A 22030-nucleotide genomic window follows, 5' to 3' on the forward strand; every position below is an offset into this window, starting at 1 on the left:
ATGGAGATAATGCTGAATTTATTTATTCTACAAGGGAACGTGTTTCTCCACATAAGGCTGTGAAGAAGAGAATTACTTTTATTGGTTCAGTTGTCAATGATCTGATGTATTTTGATGAAATCTGCATATTGTTGATGATGTCACCATCTGGGATGTTGTTCAGGATAATCAGACTCAGTCAGAACTATTAATTATGATTCTTTTAAAATCAAATAATTAATTAATTCACAGGTCGACACTGCAGTACTTCCCTCATCTCCATTCTTTTTTAAATAAACACAAAAGTAATGATAAAACATGTTAATATCAACAAAAACATAATACACAGCCCTCGTGATATAAAAATAATTATATCCATTTGACCTTCAGTGAGCCATTCCCATCCTCTGGTCCATCTATCAGTCACAGCCCACATTTAGCTGCACTAACCCGTCAGTCATTCACTTATGAAATTCATTGTACATTCATCTTCATCCTTGGATATTTTTTTATTTGTACAAATATTGAACTCAGCAACAGAACAAAGATATAAAACGGGGACACGTCAAAATCAAATATTTAGTTTCATGAGTATGAATGACTCAGCCGCTTCAGACTGAAAACTATAGATGTACAGTAAGTACATTGCATTAATAATAATAATTATTCAAATTCTCAAGCTTTTGGAATCTTTAGTCACCTTGTTTGACCAAAGCTACATGTCACCTTAGCCCTTACAGTTTATTTGCCATAGCCACAGTCTTTTTTTCCCTTTAACCATAATGTACTTCCTGTTCATGTTTGGTTGAGTCATTGTCATTGAACATAATCTAGAGTTTTTTTAAATTGTCCAATAGGGGTCAGTCAAGTGCAGAGTTTGGACGAGAGGGGGGTTAAAGGTAACACATCCCTGCTTTTGGGATTAATTACAGTACAACAGGATAATCGCGTGTAATTGAAGGAACTGTGTCAACAGTTGGATCCAGACGACACATTGACGAACAGCTCCTCAAATTTTCATATTGCATAATGTTCGTAGTCATAAAACCAACATATGCACGAGCATCAAATGTTAAAACGCAGATGATACAGACGTCACATCTGACTGGTTTCACATTTGTTCACATTCAGTCCTGTGGATCAAGGCATTATGCCACATTGGTCCTTTTGTATATGCAGTAAATGCGAATAGATGCTGCAGAAGAGCCGGACTAGAAGGATTGCAAGAATTAGGAAAAGGAAATGTAGCCAATTAGAAACAAAAGCAGCTGTCATTTATTGGCTCGAGTGATTATGTTCTGTCTAATAATAATAATCCAATAAGACAAGTAAACAAACTAAATAAACTCCAATTTAATCTTTGGTTGACCTAAATAGGAAAAGTTCAAGGGAGCAGTTGAGTATTTATTATGAAGCACAGACATATTAAAAGTCACCACAAAGAAAAAGTAAAAAGTTCCTGGTTTTATGAGTCACATTTGACCCCACGTCAGAATTTTGATCAGTATCAACCGTCTCCGTTTTTCATTACGCTCCTGTCCCTCTGCCAATGGAAAGCTGGAGAGGTCCACACAGGCTGAGGGCGCCACGACCAGGAGACAAGAACTGAATATAAATACTTCAAGTACATCCTCACGACCCGAAGGCATTGCTTTGCTTGGTTAATCAGAGGCGCTGTATCCTTTTCTTTTTTTTATCAAAAGAAACTAAAAACATCTATTGGTCATTGATGCTCCTTTACTTGAAGCTGTCCAGCAGGTGCAGGATGAAATATCTGCACATGAAAAAGCGGTGCCATGCACTTAGAAGACGCAGATGTAGTTGTCCAGAGAGTATCCCTTTCTGAAAATGTCGGATTGGAGTATCCTCTGCAGTGTTTTCAAACATCCCATCATTGCATTGTTAATAGTGTGGTCCTAGCTAGTGAACCATTTGCCCCTATTACCCTGAACTGGACTGATCTAGAGATCACATCACGTGGACCTAAATTAATGAAATCATAAACATTTCCGCTCAAAGCTTTAATCAAAATTCCACCTCAGTGTGAATAGCCAAACTAAAAACCCATCCTGTCAAACTCAGGCCCCGAGCTCATGAAAACATGTTGCACTTGTCATATTTGTGGGATCTAGCAAAACTCTGCTGCAACCCCGTGCTGCCCCCGCAGGGCGCCCGTGTCCCTGCCAAGTCTGACAGACAGTGCACTCTGCATACCAGCATCAAGGTCAGATGGTTTCCCCAGCTTGTCCTCTGCGCTCCAGCTATCAAAGGAACAGGGCAGCATAGCTTCCATTTACAGAAAGAGTCAAAAACAGTTGACGGATTCATTTCAGTGGATAAAGACGAGTGTGAGTTTGTAGAGAGGAGTATATGTGTGTGTGTGTGTGAGATCTGTGGTCAGAAGTCCTGTAGCTTTTACAGAGAGGATCACAAGGGTAAGTGTTGAAGTCCAGCTCATCACGCGAGCAGCTCCACGGCCTCGAACACTTCGGACGAGAAGTTCAGACTGACAAAAGTGTGGTTCTCCATCGCCTCAATGCTGTCCTCCATGAACACGCTGTCCTGTTTGATGAGGCTGCTCTCCGACGTGGGACTGATGACGATAATGCGCGGGATGCCCTGAGGCGACCGGGGATCGCTGGACGGGATTGTTCTGAAACTGAGGGAATCGAAAGAGCCGCTCTTGAGGCTGTTGAGCTGACTGCTGATGCTGCGTTTCTCCTCCCCAGTGTTTGACATATCATTGTTCAGACTCTGGCTGCGCATCCTGGTAAGAACTAGCAGGGGGACAGTGGCGATGGTAAGAGAGCTGGAAACCAGTTCATGTTCACAAGTGCTCGATGGTTCATTCATGGTGGACGGACACTAGCGATGTTAGGGCAAGCAAGCAAAACAAAAAGCACATTCAAACACAAGACAAGAAAAAAATCAGTTGCAAACACATAAAGCATAAGCATAAGAGCATGAAGGCAAATCAGATTAGCGTGATGCAAATAGCACAAATACAATTAAGCCGGAGTCACACATTTTGGTGTTGAGTTTTCTCACCTTCTGTGGTGCATAGGTCTTTGTTCCTTTCCGCTCCAATTGTTTCTTATAGGACCTCCCTCTGCGAGAGTGACCGTACGACGACATGCTTCTGAAGGAATCACCTGACCTCCTGCCCAAAGGCTCCATCTCTACATCCCTCAACACCTGCAGGGATGAAAACAACAAAAACAGCTGAAATGAACTGAAATAAACTGAAATAATTTGAGATTTACCTCAGATCATCATGTTTTATTTAGCTTTCTAACAGCAGGTCACTCTGAGAGTGGAAGTCTAGTGTGGATTGCGGTGGTTTGCATCTGCTGGTTTGCATCTGCTGGTTTGCATGGGATGAGCATGAATTGAGCTCCAAGAAGATGTTAACTTTTTTTTTTTTACACATATTTCATTTTTAAATTAAGTTTTTGTTGATCCACTCACTTAGACTTGGCTGGATGAGCACTGACTTGCACAAATGGACTTCATATGGGATAATTATTTTTTTTGCAATTAGTTGAATTAAAAGTAAATACCATTGCATCGATAACAAATTATGATTTATAGCATGGTAAAAATCTTAATTTATAATCAATGCAATAACATTTCATTCCTAATTCAACTTATTTCAGAAAAACGATTCTAGTCAATGATCAATTTGTGAAAATTTATGTTACACTATGAACATTTCTGATTTCAAGCCAAGTAGCTCATTAATGGAAAAGATAGTAGACACGTTTATATGGTGTCAAATAAAATGAAAGCCTCAAAAAACACAAAAACAATGAAATTCATGTGAAGACAATATCTCAAATATGCAATGACCATGTCTGTGGCATTGGAGGCTGCTGAAATGAAGTGTGTCCTTGATGCTGTGGACTGTCGGCTAATGATGGAGTCCCTGTAAGACGACTCGCTGATGGAGGAGCATTCCTTCCGAGGAGTAGGAGAGAGAAACCTGAGGCAGGGAAACTTCTCTGCTAGAGTCATCCTGACGAGAGCAGAACGATGAAATCACACAAATAGGGTTAAGTTATTTAAAAACATATTGTTGTATTTATTTGGACAAGAGGAGGACAATTGCCCTGAGTCGTCCTTCACCTGTATTTGTTATGTATGATCGCATAGATGAAGGGATTGTAGATCGCCGAGGCTTTTGCTATGATTGCAGGGACGGCCTTGGAGTATGGTGACAAGATGTCGGCGTGCCTGGAAGAGACGAAGCAGCTGAATTAAAAAAATCTTCAATAAAATAATCCTAATCTTGTTCATAGTGTGGTTCACAGTCTTGTTTGTTGCACAACAACTCAACATGGCCACCGACCATGACTCCAACTTCTCTTTATCTCCGTGTTTTTGCAACATAATGAAAGGGACATTTCGGGTCGAGGGGATTAGCCAAAATGTGCCAGCTGCCACAGAGAGTTGTCTAAATCCATCTGAGAGTGTGTAGTGGATTCTGTGTGTGTGTGTGTGTATGTGTGCGAGACTACCTTTTCCCCTGTGAATTAACAGTGAGAAGATTTCACAGTTACGTAACAACATGCCATCTTACTGTATGTCCCAGCAGAGACATGTGGTTTAATGAATGTTATGATAGCTTAGAATAGCAACTTTGCCTTCTGTTGTGTGTCAGTCAGCCAGGGGCACTCGGCCTCTGGCTGAAATAAACAAACATTATATAATAACATTTTCTGAGCCCTTTTTTGGGGCGTTTTTTTATCCAAACTGCCGACACGTCATTCATCACATACTCAGAGTCAGTGTGTAACAGGGAAGTCACCTGGACGTAAAGAGTTACTGCCATGCGGCTGCTGTATTTCTTCTGAATGTGTGATTTTCATCCTTACGCACAATTAATGGTTTGATGCATTTTTCCATTGTAACTCCTTTCGAACATGATTTTTAATTAATTAAATTTTGCTTTATTAGTATCTATATGTTGTTAAACTTATTTTCTGTGCCTTTTTGCATAAACTGAAATTTTTATTGAGTTCTAAATGGCAATGGGAATTATTCGTATTTCCATTTTTATATCTTTCAAAAGTTTGTATGAAGTTTCTTTGTCAGTGACTAAGCCTGGATTTGTTTCCCTTCTCTACTTCTGTGGCTGATAAACTGCATTGTTTAATGTGTAGCTGAAGCTAAATTGCAATGATAAGTATGACTGATGTCCTGGGCTGTTATTATGGCGGAACTAAGCTGCTTGTATGTTTGTTTGAGTGCACATCTTTGTTTATCTGTGTCTCTGTGGGCTTACGACTTTGTGCAAGTCCTATCAGCTGATCTGAATCTCAATGCTGTGATCTATTCAAACCCTCAATAGACCATTATAAAATCAAACTGACGGAATGAAAACATCAAATATACAAGGTTATAATTCCAAAGCTGCAGATAATGTTTAATAGCTGAAGGTATTCAGAGCTGTGTAAAGCTTTGAAAAAGTTTCTGGCTCAAAGTATGTGGAAAGCTCTTGAATTTTAGATTGGTGAAGGTCTTAAAAGACTTGAATATTCACTTGATTCACTTTAATCAGAAAGAAAGTGCTCAATAGTTTAGCAAACATTAATATATATTTATATATATATACAGTATATATATTGGAAAGCTTAATACACGTGACAATTTCCCCCAATGAGCTAAATATTTAACGTTGGAACCGGGTTTCTACATTGAAGCATGCATAAGTAGTTACAAATCCAAAACAGAGACATAACCTTCAATGAACTAGAACACTCATGACACCAAAGATTAATGACTGATCAAAGCAGCAAAATAAAAATCTTAATATGTTTCATCAGACTCACCCTGCCCAGGAAATCAGTGTGACGCAGGCATATGGAGACCAGGAGAGGACATAAACCACGATGACCACGAACGCGATCTTCGCCAACTTCCATTCGCTTTTGATGGTTTTCTGCTGGATGAGGGTGGATTTCCTCACCTGAGTCCCCAGACGCTCTACCTCCCTGTTGGTGGGGCAGGACATAAAGGGCCAGTTAAAGCCAGATCATTAAAATTCAGATATTATACTTTGCCCTCTGGTATAAAGCTGATAGTACCTGCCAGTCTTCCTTATGGCCAGGAACATGAACAGATAGCAATAAAAGATGATTCCCAGAGGAATAAAGAAAACAAAACAGCAAAGCATCATCGTGTAGCTCCTGTTGGCCAATGTGTATGTGACGTAATCCCACGTGCAGGACGTCATCAGGCCCTCTGGGATATAAGAGCCTAGAAGAGTTGGAGCAAGACGTAGGATATCAGCAAAAACATCAATGTTTCTTCATGTTGGACATGATGTAACGTCTGAGGTGCAGGAGATTGGGATCACAGGTCAATTGTGTTGATCCCAGGTGAATGAATGAAGATTAGTTGTGTTAATCCCCACATCAATTTGCTCAGTAGGGAACCAAGAACAGGATGTTTTTCACTGTTTCTTTCAGACTCTCACAGGGGATCAGGTAAACAAGACACCTTTGTAAAGGAAACTCACTCCAGCCAACGAGAGGAGCCAGACTCCAGGCCAGAGAGTAGAGCCAGACCATGAGGATTGCCAGTACAGTTCTCCTCTTGGAGCTCCAGTGAATTGCCTGCAGGGGCTTGGTGATAACCACGTAGCGGTCGATGGAGATGGCCAGTAGGTTGATCATGGAGGCAATGCCGAACAGGGCGCCACAGAATGCGTACAACTTACATCCTAAAGGGGATGGGCACATAAAAACGTTTTCAGCAACCGAATTCTAATATTTGTAATAAAAATGTGATGAAAAAGCTGTGTCCCAATTCAGGGGCTGCATTTCAAGAGCGATTGTATCTATTGTACAGAAGTACGACTGGGCTGTCTCATTTCCAAGGCTCCCTTGAATGTACTATAATAAATACACGATTGTGTACTTTTATCCCCTCGAAAAAGAGGCTTCAATTGGTGGATCCTTCATGGACCAACCTAGACCGGGATCCATTGCAATTTGATGACATTGTGGAACCAGTCTGTGGATCTGACGAGACCAAAATGTTTTATATTTTCAGGCTTCAACTCAATCAAACAGCTTACATCACATACTATTCAATTACATTCAGTTAAACCTTCCTCGTCTTGTCCAACAGTGGCTAAACTGAAGACAACAGGAAGAGCAGGACAAGCTGGGGACACAATTCAAGGGAATCCTCTGAAAAACAGAATGGATCACTTTAGTTCTGCCTTCATATCCGAGGAAGGAGTTATGGTCCTTTGCTCTGAGGCTTCTGAGCAGAACTGAACCTTTGAGTGTCTATGTTGAAAAAGAGAATTAAAAGAGACTCACCCATCTCTCCGAACACCCATTCCTTGTAGATACAGTTGATGAAGAAGATGGGCGATTGTGTGAAGGCCATGAGGAAGTCGCTGACCGCCAAGTTCATGATGAAGTAGTTGGGCAGGTTACGAAGCTTCTTGTTACTACACACACACAAACCGGGAAAAAGAAGGGATTTTTTTTGGTCAGTACAAGTCAACGAGATATATAACATAGGTCTATGGGTTTAGACATTTTAATGAAGAAGTGTTGCGTATTATATCATTAAGTATTCCAGGGTTGTAGTGTTCCTTCGATGATATGATGACGGACCATTGCACGCCATTATATCAAACAGTACTCATACTGCAGGCTGGAATGTAGCGTCTGCTTTAATCATATTAAATTCCAGAAATACCCAATATGAACTGGTTCAGAGAAAAAACTCTCCTTCAGTTAAAAGTATTTTGTTTGAATGCATGACTTACGCAGCCGTGTATCATTGTCAGAATTCATCAGCGATAAATCTGTCGTACTGATCAACTCTGTGTGAACCTGCGTTCATACCAGCTTGATTAAGCAGCGCATTGACCTGTTGTCTGTCCCCACAGCTCTTTATTGATTAAACTGGGTTCCCCTGAATTAAAACTAGCTGCTTCCCAATTCCCCCTGAACATCAGAACAATCCACTTCCTTATACCTGTGAGTCATTTGTGGATTTGTTGTTATGTCACAGCTGGGGTTCTGCGTGTTTGTGCGTCTAAGTGTCTGTGCGTGCGTGTGAATATTCGAGCAATTCACTTTATTCCTAGAAAATCCTCGCATCGGATGACTTCTCACTTGAAAGGCAATTATCTCCCCTCTCTGGCTCGGACTCTCGGACTCTCCCTGCACGCGTGTTAATGACTTTTCTCAGAACCCATAACATCATCTGCATTTCTGATTCAGTGAACACAAATTATCATCACAACACAATGGAGATACCCTCATATAATCTGTCTACAGTGATGGACAGATGGAACATAAAAGCTGCCGACAATCCCTGGAACAATCACGCGCACGCACACACACACACGCATGCACACAGTCACTTCCTCTCTCTGACCCAGTTTCTGTTAAACAGTTAATGTAACTTGAACAATAAGAGACCAATGTCTCCAATTTACATAACACACACACACATAACCTCATAGAGAGTTTTCAGATTCTGAGTTTCTCATCCGGGTGAATGACACACACCTTTGTTTTAAATATCACCTGTTGCAAGTGAATCTTATTTCACCATTGCTACAAAATAAATGTCACATTCGATTACACTCTGGCTTATCTTTATGCAGTTATCAGTCTCATTGTCACAAATTTGTCCTTTCTTCAATATAGGATGTTTTTTTTCTGGTTTATTATTATTATTATAATTTAATAATTGTATTTGCATAAAGAACACAGTCCTGCACATATAAAACACTCATTCTTTATGCTTCACCATCTCCATCTGTTCCTCTCTCTCTGAGGTCTGTGAGTGATTATAACGTCTCCTCAGGGCTCCGATGGAGACCAACATTCAAATGGTAGGAGCTCTAATTGTCAGATGAATGCTCAGAGTAAATGCACTGCAAAGAACAGACAAAAAAAATCAAAAAAAAGTCACACAAACCCACCTATAGAAGGCGAACATAACCAGAGCATTGCCGGTGATGCCCAGCGTCCCGATGACGAAGACGAACACAGCCACGATGTAGTGAGCATGGTCGGGCACGTCCACCTTGGTGAAGAAGGTGCTCTGGGTGTGTGCTTTCTCTGGCTCCATGCTGTCAGCGGACCACATGGCTCAGACACCTCCTCAGGACCGGCAACCTGGCAGGATGCAGCACGTCTACCAGGTCGTAATCCACGTCTTTACACTTGTGCCGGGCCTCCATGGTTGTGTCATTAGAGAGATGTAGTGGAGATGCACGCTTTCTTCTTCAGATGAAGCTAAAGATCAACGTGTGGTTGCACTGATAAACCGGTGGTGAGCAGTTGATCTCTACTTTGTAAAAGGTTTGAAATCCAAGAAGTCCAAATATTTATGTCTGGAGAAGAAGCTGGAACAATGAGAAAGAAGATCTGTGCAAAATAATTTCTATTGCCAAATCGTATCAAGTTGTCAATGTTACATTTTATAAAACATTTTCTCCTTCTCTTCTTTGTCCTGTAGATGCTAGATGACGTCCGCAGTCCCTTCCAACATTAGTTTCCTCCGAATACACTTTACAAGCCACATCCTCTCTGTCAATCCGCCTCTGGTCTGCTGCTCCAAAGCTCCTCTTCTGCACCTGTTTCCTCCAAATGTGTCCCCCCTTTGATTCCTGCGCTGGTGACTTGCTGATGTTCTCCAGTGCTTTAGATCCCACGCTCGCTCCACACTGCCACTGTCCCTCCAGCCTGCAGCCTCCTCACCCGTCGCACCAGCTGTGCACCAAGCTCTGCATTAGTGGCTCTTCTCTGATTATCTAGCAAGTCCTAACCTCCCATCTCTCTCTCTCTCTCTCTCTCTCTCTCTCTCTCTCTCTCTCTCTCTCTCTCTCTCTCTCTCCCCCTCTCTCTCTCTCTCTCTCTCTCTCTCTCTCTCCCCCTCTCTCCTCAAACTCTCCATCTCCCTCGCCTACTCTCGCTCCCTCCCTCCCCTCATATAATATGGTCTGGCCCTGAGCTCTCCCCCTTTAACCACCACATTCTTACATAACACACATGATGTTCACTAACACTATCAGCATTAACAGACATTTCATCCCAGCACTGCATCACACTTTGTGAACTGGACAACAATGCATGTGCGGGCTCCTTTCATTTCTATTGATACCAGTGTGAATCTCATTGAGGCTGTCAGCTGACAGGCCGGTTCTGCTAAAACGTTTTCCACGCACGCAAGCTCTCATACTCGCGTGACAAATGGTGCGAGTTCTGCAGCGACGTCATTGTGTCGCTGACAAGCACAGACTCTGTAAGATCACTGATGGAAGCACCCCAACTAATTAGTCTTTCCATGACTTATAAAAAGCCAATTCAACTTGGCCTCAGACTGTCAGGGCAGGCATCACAATCCAGAACACACACACACACACACACACACACACACACACACACACACTCCAGTGAATCACATCATCCCTTCAGATTTAGGTGCAGGTGATAATTTACAAAGGCGAAGCTTTGAGAAGTTTCTGCACCCTCTGGCAAGATGTAGATAAGGCAAACTGACAGTTCCTGGTTAAACAATGGGTGCGTTACATCCCAAAATATGACCATAATAAGTCATGAATTGTTTCTTGACGGTGCAGTTAAATTAATCATAGATCCATTTTGAAGAGCAAAGAGGGACGAGACAAAGTCCTGTTGTGAATGATGTTCTTATGACTGCCTGCAGGACATTGGACGCCTGCCACATCTGCTGGTCATTGCTTTTTATGGTGCTGGACATGTTGATAAAAGCAGATGAAGCGGATGGAGGGAGTTGAAGAATGTCAAGCTTAGACAGAGATGCGGACTAAGCCCCTGGAGCAAGGGATAGCCTTAATCTGCACACTGTGCATGCATGTGATCAGTGTTTGATCTGCCTGGAAACATGTATGTTTGTGTCATATGTGTTTGTGCATGTGCCTGGATGTTTGCCTGTCCACATCTATGTGTACTTAAAAGTATATCACTAGATATTGCAGAGGATTACTGTTGCAGGGTTCTGACGGCCTTGATAACCTAATCACTGTTGTAGTGTTTGTGTTTACATGTCGGCAAAGCATGGAAATATGCAACAGAAGCTGTAATGCAACATTAAGAGGAAGATTTATTTTCTACATCTATGTAATTCCCCAATTCTGATCCTCCTAGCAATCTGCAAACCGCTCTGACTCATTAAAATATGTTGATTATGTAACCTACTCAAGTTGAAAAATATAAACTGAGTTAAAAGACGAAATGCACATTTTAAGGAGAAAAGTAAACGTGTAATTGATGAAACTTGATGTTGATTGTCTTGCGCTGACGCTGACTAGTCCACTTGTCATGTGACAGTAATGCAGGGTGTACAACAAGCTTGAGTCAGAGAGGGATCAGAGGAAGAAAAGCGATGAGAGTCATCGTCAACCAACTCTGTTCCACGTTAGAGGGCGACCTGTCGATCAGATGTAAGCAGCTTGCGGTAGAAAACACTTTAAATTCAAGTTAAAGGTGAAAATAACAGTAATATTAGACTGATATTAAAAATTAACATTATGAAATTGTAGCACAGTCTGCAATAATTCACATACCTTTGCTTCAGAGTGTTGAAAATAATGACTTTGCGTCAAAGCTCAAGTTACAAATACATATTCACTTACATATGAATGCAAGTGGCTTCATACAACATACAACTGTGTATACTGTAAATCATGAAACGACTTAAAGACAAATTTAGAAAGAATTTACGAAATATAGTGAAATTTTATCAGTGCTTGATTTGAATTCATCTATATTTTAAGAGCATTTCTATTTCTCAAATGCAAATGACAGAAAGAAAAGGATCTACATGTACGGTCAATATAGACATTGCTGTTTGTTGTTTTTTTTGGAGACACTAAGAGGCCAATTTCAGGAAAGGTTAACTGTCCTGATCGTTAGAAACACTTGAGCAACATCTTTCAGGGAAATCTTTATTCTCACAGCTCTGCCGTCTGATCTTCTGGTTCTGCTTGTTCACTAAACTGTCACAGATTGTGGAGTGAAATAAATGTTGTGTGTACAAAGTGCTTAGTATTCGTTGATGAGTGTTTGACTGTTTTCTTTCAGGTTGAAGCCTCTGATCCAACTCTCTTGTTTCCCCCTCTGTTTCACTCCATGCATCTGTATAAATGACCTTGTCTTGATGGAAAAATACATCGGCATGGCGTTCAGAGAGTATGACCTGGACATCACAGTTCAGCATTGCACATGTCAATGAGTCAATTACTATTGAACCGGCTGGTAGTGCTGGTGCTTGAATCCTGGACATGAATCCCCTGGTTAAAGATAGTCATGGGCTTTTGGCTCTCAGTGGAAAGAGACTAATTATTATCGAGCGCTGCTGACCCTGTGACCCGGCCTGGGTCCTCGGACACATGAGTCAGCCAGCGATCGATACATCACAGCCTCAGGGGGAAAAGTTACAGAGTAGAGCATCATTAGTTTAAACAAATATTCAATTGTGAGGTGTGTGTCACCGTGAAGTGACGTCTTCAGTAATGACTCGCTTTTTAATTCGGACCTGAGAGTTTTGGTGTAGGGGATCATGGGAAGCTTTTACCACGTGTTGTTAGGTAGATTAGCACAAATCAGGATGAATCTTCTTTCCATTAAAACCTGATCATATGTTCCCCGGGCGACGCTCCAGCATCCCAACAAATTTGAACTGTATCTGATCAAGAGACATCATGCTAACGAAAAAACAAACAGACTTAAAAACAAACAATCCTTTTAGAGAAACTAGTCCAGTCCCCGTTCTAAAAATTTTTTTATATGTTTAAATGACTAACTCAATTGCTGTTATTTTTGCTTACGTCGCATGTTGGATATTTCAGGGTTCTGTTGACACAATCCAATGACCCAAGTTCACACCCTCTCAAAATAAAAGCTCTGCAATTGCCTTAAATTCGATTTAAGGCAATTATAAAAGCTCTGCAATTGCCTTAAGGCAATGCAACAAAAGCTATTATAAATACATCATGACATAATGCAACTGTATTTGCCATATACACTCTCAGGAATACCTCAAGGATTTCGCGTCAGACACTCTCCGTTCACACGTCCTGCAGAACAAATTAACTGTTGATACAAACACAGTTGTGCATACACATTTCATTTTAATACCAATTATATTTTTTTAATTGCATTGGAGGGGGATTCTGAAAGCAAAGTGAAGTGCTGTATTTTAACTGCATTGATTATGTCATTTCCTGTCACGGTAAGGCTGTTACACATCTACTGTCCACGCTGCAGTCTGACAATCGAAGCCACTTGTTCTACGGTGTGCGTTGTAATCATGAGTAGTTTGTCAGTAATTAAAACCACAGCTAGGGCTCCATTAGTGAAAGATAGTGAGACGTCCACCTGCTCCTGTGGTTCAGGCGCAGTTGTTTCGTGGAGCAGCAGCAGCAGCAGCATGTGTGTCGAGCAGGGAATGATGGATATGGTATAGAGCTTTAAATCACGTAATGCATTTCTTAAGCCTCTTTAGGGTCGGCCTGGGTTCTGTTAACCGCCACACTGGGAATCTGGGTTATACATCAAACGATGTGGAAAAAGCAGGTCATAACAAGCTCTTCGATAAGTGGAATGAATTTCAGTAGATTGCAAAACCTCCACAGCCGGACGGGATTTCTCGTCCATCTCTCTCTTATCAGTCGCCCTTTTTCTCTCACCTTCTCTTTTCCCCTTTCTCTAAAATCTAAAGAGTGCAATTAGTATAATGAGTTTTTTTCTTTTGTCATAAAAGATTGTTAACTGGATTTTTGGCTTGAATTCATTTAGCACAAACAGCATAGAGAGCAAATGTGGTCACACCAACACACTTTTCCATTTCAATTGCAGCGATTCAGTGGGTTTTATTCTTTTGGAACAGAGGACAAGATGTTGAATATCCCCTGTACGTTTAAAGGTCTTCTGCAGCGTGTTGAGTATTTTGGTCTTGAAATCAATGATACAGGCTAAACTTAAGGATACTCCAATATACAATTAGGGAACGCATATGCTGGTTCTTGTTATACAACATCGCTATGCTGATGTAAAGTGTTATATATAGAGGTGGATGTTTCTCGGCACTTTTCTGTCTGTACCTGATGCTCAGAAATGTTACACGTATTCCAATGAAAGGGCTGAAATTATTTAAATGGCAGTTCAGGTCTGTGAAAGTGTCCCAGTTTGTCTCTTAGCAGACGTCCACGTATTTTGTTACGTATGAAAAATGACAGAACAAGCACCATAAAAGCCACGGACGAGCCTCTATGACACATTTTCTAACTCGGGTACATTTAAAATGTGCAGGAACAAGACGTGAGGCCAAGAGACATAAAATTTATGATTTTATAACAATAGATTCTGTGATTTGTAACATAGTTACAGATATAGATTGCTTTGTTTCCTTTTCACATCGTGTTCACGCCAGCACTTGGAACATTAAAAAACCCAACACGAGGAGGAGCAGAGGTTTTTCTTCAGCTCGTCCGGCACTTGCACCCGTTGCAAAGCTGAGACCTCCTGGTTTGCCTGCAGCAAACAGAAGATAACGACAGACACATCATGAATACTCTCGTTAAATTCATCCTTGAATACCTTTGCCAACTTGGTGGAAAGATGTGATATGGGTGAGGGAAGAATCCATCAAATTTTGGTGCAGATCCGGGGAAGATTCAGGAATTCCTTTTTTTTTGTGCGTTATTAAACACATGGAGATTGCAAGGGTGTATCTTGATGAATAGAACCAGCCACATCAAGAGATTTGATACCCATGAGTGTGTGTAATTTGACACTGGGTGCCATTCTAGTTTGTCACCTTCCTGTACTTACCGCTGGTCAGAGTGCTGGACTTCACATTAATCCAGAAGACCGTCCGCTGCTGAGCTATGGTGGCCCTGGAAAACAACAAGTGTTCAAAATTTAGAAGTTTGACAAATTAAAAATGCAAAATTTTGACCTATTTTTTTCTATTGAGAAATTACATTTCTCTCATTCATAAGGTCTTGCTGTTACATGAGTAAAACATTAAACATTGATTTTAAGTAAGAAGTATTTACATGAAGTAGACAGGGACTGTAAACTTGGGTGGGATCCATCTGTATACGGTGGTGTTGCCCTTCAGGTTGGTGTTGGAATGAGTAACAGCCCCCTGCGGTGCCCCATTGCACTGTGAACATAAAACATTTACACGTGTCATTCTATCTAGTTATCTCCTCTTGTATTGTTTTAGCTCGCTCTCTAATAAAATGAAAGATTGATGCTGGCATAAGAAGTTGCAGAGTCATGGCCAGGGACTAACAACACAGTGACTTCCGGGTTTTCTTTTTTTCCCAGTTAGATTTGTTTCTCTTATCATTACTTATAGTTGCAGCTGTTTATATCAATAACATACACATTATGTAATTTCATTGCATCAAGTGAAAAGGGTCTGTGAGTCACCTCAAGAAACCTGGTGTCTGGAGGAGGAAGATTCCAGGTCCCCAGAGCGTTGGTGTTGCCGCTGGTCCGAGCCTCCAGGAGCACACCTCTGTATTCTGGTCCAGTGATCGTCACTGCAGCCAAACACAAGCACACTGTTGTTGTCGTGCACTGATTCCATGCTCTCATAACACGCAACAGACTTTCTTTATGAGAGCAAATCAAGATCATTCACAGAGCAGTCACTGACTTTTTGTTTTTTTTGTTGTTGTTGTTATTCTAAAGCATTTGTATTTGTTTTATCTTATTCTTGGCCAATCAAGTCAATAAAGTTTGATTGATTTGTTGGCTTTTAATGAAACATATCGGCCTGTGATTTAATGTAGAAATCTGTGGACGTGACAGAAAACCATATTGAACACAGAGGTGAGTAAAAGAAGTCTGAACGATTCAGTCATCAGAGCAATAAGAGGATTAACATAACAATAACAATAAGATGAAGTAAACTAAAGATTACTGTGAGTAGCACTATTACTTGATACTGTAACTGAGCTCAAATGAAGGGTTTCTTCTCAAATTAAATGTGTGAAAGCTCAAAGTAATCCCATAACTGTCGGAAAAATAAATTACAATTTAAATGAAAAAAAGAAACATATTTTTACCAAAATGTTCTTACATATGAATTAATCCATAAAACCACAGACATATCATCTCCTGGACTTCTTACCTGTGATGGGATTCCCCGGCTGGTAATTGTTGGTGTTGGTGAGAACAGAGTAGGGCGCAGGTGAAGGCTGCGGCAGCACCCCGGAGTGTCGAGGCATCATGTCCTCGCAGGCTCCTGTAGGTGCCCCCCCGGGATAGGCATCGATAAAACACAGCACTTGAAGTGCCAAGAAGGCAGAGAAGCAGGGCAGCTCCATCAGCCTGAGTGAAAAGCTGTAAAATGAAAGCAATGGATATACGATGACACACAGAACCAAGTCAAGTGATATCCTGCTGCTGAGTCACACAACCCTAAAATGTGATTTTCTGTAGTTATTGCTTCCTCAACCATGAAATGTGCTTTCACATGCTCTCACATGCTCTCTCTCTCTCTCTCTCTCTCTCAATCTCTCTCTCTCTCTCTCTCTCTCTCTCTCTCTCTCTCTCACTCTCTCACTCTCTCGCGCTCAATGACAATTAAGTGTCAATTTCCCAAAATTTGTCGAGCCTGTGATCACAAGTGTTTTGTGGTCATGGCAAGTTAGGAGTTGGTAAACATCATGTGTTTGTCAACACATGATGATCACTAGTGTCAAACTTCTCATTTTATTAAGAGGCATGAACTTCAAATTCACTAAGAGGAACAATAGAAAGGAGCTTGAACAGTGCAGAGCTGATTTCATGTACAATTGTACATTACATACAGTGCTTATAATACATAAAAGCCAACATCCACCAAAGCAGACTCGTGATTTAACCACACTCAGGTTTTAAAAGTGATTAAGCATCAAGGCCTTTAAGCTCCAAATCAGTTGAGAAACAAATGAATGACGCTTCATAGTTTCATAGGTCATGATTTCACCCCGTCTGTCTGTTTCTTTGTTGTTTGTTTGTTGCCAGCAGGATATACGCATAAATACTTAACAGATTTCCACGAAACTTTGTGGAAGGATGGAGCATGGACCAGAGGTGGAACCAATCACTTTGTCACTGCGAGGCAGGGTGCTTTTGACATTTTCACAGCTTTTCAAGCTGATGTGTCTAATATTTTGGAAAAGGAGATCAGAAGATGAGTGAACTTCTTCAAATTGCGCTGCTCTAATCATCAAGAAACACAACAAAGCAGGAGGAAATAAGGAGTGACCAAAAGAGAACCACTGAAGCAGTTATCAATGTAGCTTGTGTGGCTTTACAGCAGTGGTCGATCCCCCCCCCCCACTCTCCTGACTCACTGTCTGTGGTCGCGCCGCAGATCAGCTGTGTGTCGGTTGTCTGTTGTTCACACGTGCTGTGTCCGCTAATTTGAATATTTTGCATTGAATAGAAAAAGTTGCACAACTGTTCTCTTTGTGTTTCTTTATTTCCTTTAACACAAATTGCAAAAATTATAAATATGACCCTCCTAGGTGTTTTTTTTGGAAGATGTCAGGGTGGTAGATCTCGGCTTACGTTTGAATTAAAAAGTGATCTTGGGCTTGAAAAGGTTGGTGACGACTGCTTAAATAAAGATGGAGGAGATGACAGCTCCACAGAAGTGAAGCCAAAAAGCTTTGTCTCAATTCAGTGGCCACATCCAACGGCTGTGGAAGCTGTGTCAGCCGAACCGAAGTCAGAATGTCTGGTCTACCTATCGCATCACTAGCTTGTCCCGCCATTACAGCTGTCACCTAGCAACATATCATCAATCTTTATATATAGTCAATGCATTAAAGGCACACCTTAGCTATAGCGCAGCCTCCATTTTACATAGACAAATACAGTAAATCACAGTGTGACATGTAAGAGCACCTCATGGTCTGAGTCTGTCCCCTGCTAAATCTCTGAGTACGGAGGTTAAATAATGCCACTCAAAAATCTGACCTCCTCTGATGTTAAACATTTCCAGTCAGTGATTCAGCATTTATCAGAAAAAAGGGTTTTCAGAGAGAAAACTCCCCGTCTCTGGGTTTTGTGCCATGTGTAATCTTTGTACTTAAAGGATTAATCTCTCATTTGTAGTATTTTACTTTGTCAGAGTGGGGCCGTGGCAGCAGTGGATTGTGTCTTTGTGTCCTTGAAACTTGTTTAATCTTCTGTTTCTGGAAAAGAAGGATTTGTCTTTAACAAAAACCAAAATGAAGACATGATTAAAAAAAAAAAGAAAGAAAGAAAGAATGGGAAAAAGGTTTTATGATTAACATAACAGAGATGACAGTGAGGGTCTTTCACACGTTCTATGTGACGTCTGGAGAACATATTTATAATTTACTTTACACACAAAAGAACAGCTGGTGTGACCTTGACACTAAAAGGTAGAATGAGCAGGCTGCTGTCTGAGAGCCAGGCACTTACCTGAGGAACCCTTCCTCTATGTCCTGTCCTCTGTGGCTCTCCCCTGTTTAAAGTTACATATCTGCAGGAAGATGGACTGTGCTCTTTCATCATTTATCGAGGGAAAGGCTTATGATTAAAAAAAGGAGCCTAGTCACTCATCAGGCTGTTGTCTGAGAGTCTGTCTGAGTCTGACAATCTCTTTTTTTATTTAGCAGACAGATTTCTGGTCATCCGAGATAGTGTTTTGTTTCGGCTGATTACTGAAGCACTAAAGAGGATCACATGAGTAATTCATCTCCCATTCATTTTCACAGTCTCACTCCACATCCTATTGTCTTTACAGGAAAGGTGAGGATAATTTTACAGAAAGACTTTTAAACTTCCCACGGTCCCTCTGTGTGAAGTTTGCATCTTCTCCTCATGTGTGCTTGGGTTTTCTTCGGGTACTCCGGCTTCCTCCCTCAGTCCAAAGACAGAGCCGACTGGGGTTCGGATGGTTAGGGATTTGAAAATTGTCTTTAGGTATGAATTGTTGTTCGTCTCTGTATACTGTCCTTTTTTTGTTCCTACAATTTGGTGTTTCCTTAAAATGAGAATCCATCGAGAGATAAGAAAACTCGCTGCTTTCTTCTTACCAGCACATTCTTGGCCTCTTACATTAAATTATTATGTTGAACAATGTAAATAAGGCCAATCCTATTTTTGGATCCCCCTCCCATGCTCCCTTTAAACACACTTTGTTGTGTAAGGCTTGTGAACACGAGGAATACAAATCCAACAGAACATTTCCTTGTTTGGTAACGACAGCTCCTAAAAGCTGACGCGATTGACGACGGCAGAGAGTGAATTTTAATCTTATCTCGCACTCATTTACGCAGCTTTTTGGATTTATTTTAAGTTTGACACTTGAATGAGGCTGTGTCTTTTTCAAAAGGGGTGGTATCATGTTGAGGTGGCGGAGCCATCTTCATGGTTCATTGCAAGTCCGATGTAAGTGACAAAAAAAGGACTTGAAGTGTGACTGCATTTAAATGTGTTATTAGCCGCAATATGGTTTCTTACATCATATGATTAAAGGGACGGGGGAGAGAGATAGGGTTAGGATACAGGTTAGGTAACTGTTCTGATATAAGACATTAACAAATAAAAATGGATGTTATGAAACTGGAGAGTTTGAGCAACATTTAACTTAACTAAACCATGACAAGATGGAAATAACCTCTATAAAACTTCATGAGTAAATGATGTGACATTATGAAACGGGTTCTTCAGCCAATCAGGGACCGCCGCTCTCAGTATGTAACTCTGGACTTTGCTGTATCTTCAGGTGTCTAAAAATATAATCAGCGAGGGAAATGAGGACACAACTCTGTGTGTATGTGCACACGTGTCCTCGCTTGTGTTGAGGTACTGTGTGACAGAGGAGAACAAGAGCAGCTGGACAATCGAATTAAATTCAATATAAAATTCCACTGGGCTTCAGAGTCGGTGACATACTTAGATTAATATGACGGAGCGGTGCGCTTAATATAAGCCGGACAATGTCCTTTCTGTTCAAAAAATCTACATCCAATGGAGTCCATAGATTTCTAAAATGCAAAGGGCGCTGTTTTATTGTGTAATTATGAACAAAAGCTGTTATAAGTGAAAATGTTGGTGAACAGATTCTCCCTTGAACTCATACACATGTTCTTCTTTTTGCAGATACACCTACAGAAGTGCATCAGAGTGTCTCTTATGTGTTCAAAGCACAACATATATATAAAACAATCGTTTAAGCCACATGGATGTCACAAAACAACCAAATGCTCTGAAATGTTACATCTAATCTTGCAGCTTTGCTTGGGATTGAAAAGACGTCTGGGAAATGATGCAATAAAAAATAGGCTGAATGTGATAAATAAATAAATAAACCAAACACAGAAATTCAATGTGCCTCTTTTGTCCCAGGTCAAACTGAAAAGAATGCTCTTAAGAGTTGATGTATTGGTTTGAAAATCTGTCTTTACAACACCTCTCTTCAATTCAGAACTGTGTGTGTGTATTTTTGTGTGTTTGTTTGTGTGTGTATGTTTGTGTATGTGTGTGTGTGTGTGTGTGTATGTGTGTGTGTCACAGGTTGCTGCTAATGACAAAACAGTCAAAAAAGGAAGGAAGATTAGGAGAGGGCCGTCTTTCTCACAAATAAGTTTTTACCCCATTTTAATGTTTACGATTGAGATCCAAATCTGTATTCATATCTTTCTTTGGTTTAAAAGGTTTCAGAGTTTTGATATCCACATTTTTCAGTTCCCGTTAGGTGAAACTTGAGGATTTGTCGATATATATATATATATTTGTATTATAAACTGATCCATTTGAATTCAGCCCATCTCCTGAAAATAAAGAAGACGACTATTCACGTAGAAGCATTTAATTGTGAGTCTGTTTAGTTAGTTTGGTTAATATGCAGAGTTGTCAACAGGTCACTGTAGCCGTGTTACCATTAAAAAAGTAAACTTCGCTTGAATTGATTGATTTTTGCAAAAACAGTTTAGCATTATTTGACTTCCTTCATGTATTTCATCATCTTGCAATGGGAAGTGGCTGTAAATAACCAATGGTGGCACCTTGATCGCTCATTTAAATTTTTATGGGGATTTTAAGGCTTGATGTTGTTTGGTGCTCCTGTTTTGTTCGTCCTGATTCAGCTGCTCCCAGCTCAGTTCTTTGCACAAATCAGGATCATCTGGCTTCACTAAGTAACAAAGTTGGCCACAATCATGAACCTAGAAACTTAAAGATTTAAATGGAGCTTCAGAAAACATGTGCTGACAACACAGACGTAACATCAACGTGTTCCTATTCTAGTTACTGTTTCATCACATACATACAGTCAAGATGTGATACAGCCAATCTCCCTGTGGTGGATCACTCAGTGCATGTCATGTTCATTCACACTCCTGTCACATGGTGCTTTTCATTCAATTAACCTCTTTTCAAATTTTTATACATTTGTTGAAAATGCTTCAGCCCATAAAAAGGCCATTTGTCTGTCTTCACATGACTTTAAGTAAATCAATATAAAAACGGTTGATTTATAACAGAATTTATGACGAATTCAATCTTCAAAAAAGTGAAACTATCAATTTTCTTACTATAAATATTCATAAAATACACTGAGCAGATGGGTCATGTGCAGACAGAACTTTTTAAAGGGTCAAACTCAGGCTTGGGAAAGCAAGAAACAGACAATCTTCCACTGAGGCATTGAAATGTTCGAAGAAGAGCAATGATCTGTTTTCCTCTGGTGTGAAAACAAGAGATAGAAAGCTCAGTGGTCACAGCGCTGCGGCTTCCCATCAAATACCAGCAGCAGACTGGTGTCACGCACACGTTCTCCAGGATTTTGGCTGCTTCACCGTGTCAACACCAGACTTTCATGTGACTAGCATCTGAGAGTTCCAAAAAAAGAAGCACGTTAAACTAAAAGAAAGTAAAAAGAAACAACTGTTGTGCAGCTGATACACTCCCCCCCTCCCCCTCCAAAACTAGCAACCTTTAAAAACCTGACATCAATCAAGACTTTAGAAAATGGTCGTCTACAGACT

At 40.7% G+C, this 22030-nt stretch overlaps 2 protein-coding genes across 2 annotated transcripts; both read right to left on the bottom strand.

Moving 5' to 3' along the window:
- Positions 1 to 2436: 2436 nt before the first annotated feature.
- opn4xb (opsin 4xb) lies at positions 2437 to 9105 on the bottom strand. The gene is made up of 9 exons (XM_061071755.1): positions 8939 to 9105; positions 7311 to 7444; positions 6500 to 6703; positions 6066 to 6237; positions 5811 to 5972; positions 4105 to 4212; positions 3829 to 3994; positions 3028 to 3174; positions 2437 to 2844 (listed from the first exon to the last, which is right to left on the bottom strand). The coding sequence occupies exons 1-9, from the start codon at positions 9103 to 9105 to the stop codon at positions 2437 to 2439; spliced, it is 1668 nt and encodes a 555-aa protein (XP_060927738.1).
- A 5310-nt stretch (positions 9106 to 14415) lies between these two features.
- Positions 14416 to 16345, bottom strand: LOC133002524 (putative defense protein Hdd11). Its single transcript, XM_061072368.1, has 5 exons — positions 16150 to 16345; positions 15444 to 15556; positions 15062 to 15171; positions 14835 to 14899; positions 14416 to 14534 (listed from the first exon to the last, which is right to left on the bottom strand). Exons 1-5 carry the CDS (start codon positions 16343 to 16345, stop codon positions 14425 to 14427), a joined length of 594 nt encoding a protein of 197 aa, XP_060928351.1. The 3' UTR covers positions 14416 to 14424.
- Positions 16346 to 22030: the final 5685 nt, after the last annotated feature.

Source organism: Limanda limanda, chromosome 5 (genome assembly GCF_963576545.1).
Source record: "Limanda limanda chromosome 5, fLimLim1.1, whole genome shotgun sequence".
NCBI lineage: Eukaryota > Metazoa > Chordata > Actinopteri > Pleuronectiformes > Pleuronectidae > Limanda > Limanda limanda.

What these genes read in the sequence shown, in the direction of transcription:
- opn4xb (XM_061071755.1), bottom strand. Translation starts at nt 9,105, where the DNA reads ATGTGGTCCGCTGACAGCATGGAGCCAGAGAAAGCACACACCCAGAGC. An exon ending in ACACTGATTTCCTGGGCAGG is followed by an intron (nt 4,213 to 5,810) that starts GTGAGTCTGATG and finishes CGTCTCTTCCAG; the next exon opens with GCACGCCGACATCTTGTCAC. An exon ending in CCTCCAATGCCACAGACATG is followed by an intron (nt 3,175 to 3,828) that starts GTCATTGCATAT and finishes TCATCCCTGCAG; the next exon opens with GTGTTGAGGGATGTAGAGAT.
- LOC133002524 (XM_061072368.1), bottom strand. Translation starts at nt 16,345, where the DNA reads ATGGAGCTGCCCTGCTTCTCTGCCTTCTTGGCACTTCAAGTGCTGTGT. An exon ending in GCCGGGGAATCCCATCACAG is followed by an intron (nt 15,557 to 16,149) that starts GTAAGAAGTCCA and finishes GTTTGGCTGCAG; the next exon opens with TGACGATCACTGGACCAGAA. An exon ending in GTCCAGCACTCTGACCAGCG is followed by an intron (nt 14,535 to 14,834) that starts GTAAGTACAGGA and finishes TGTTTGCTGCAG; the next exon opens with GCAAACCAGGAGGTCTCAGC.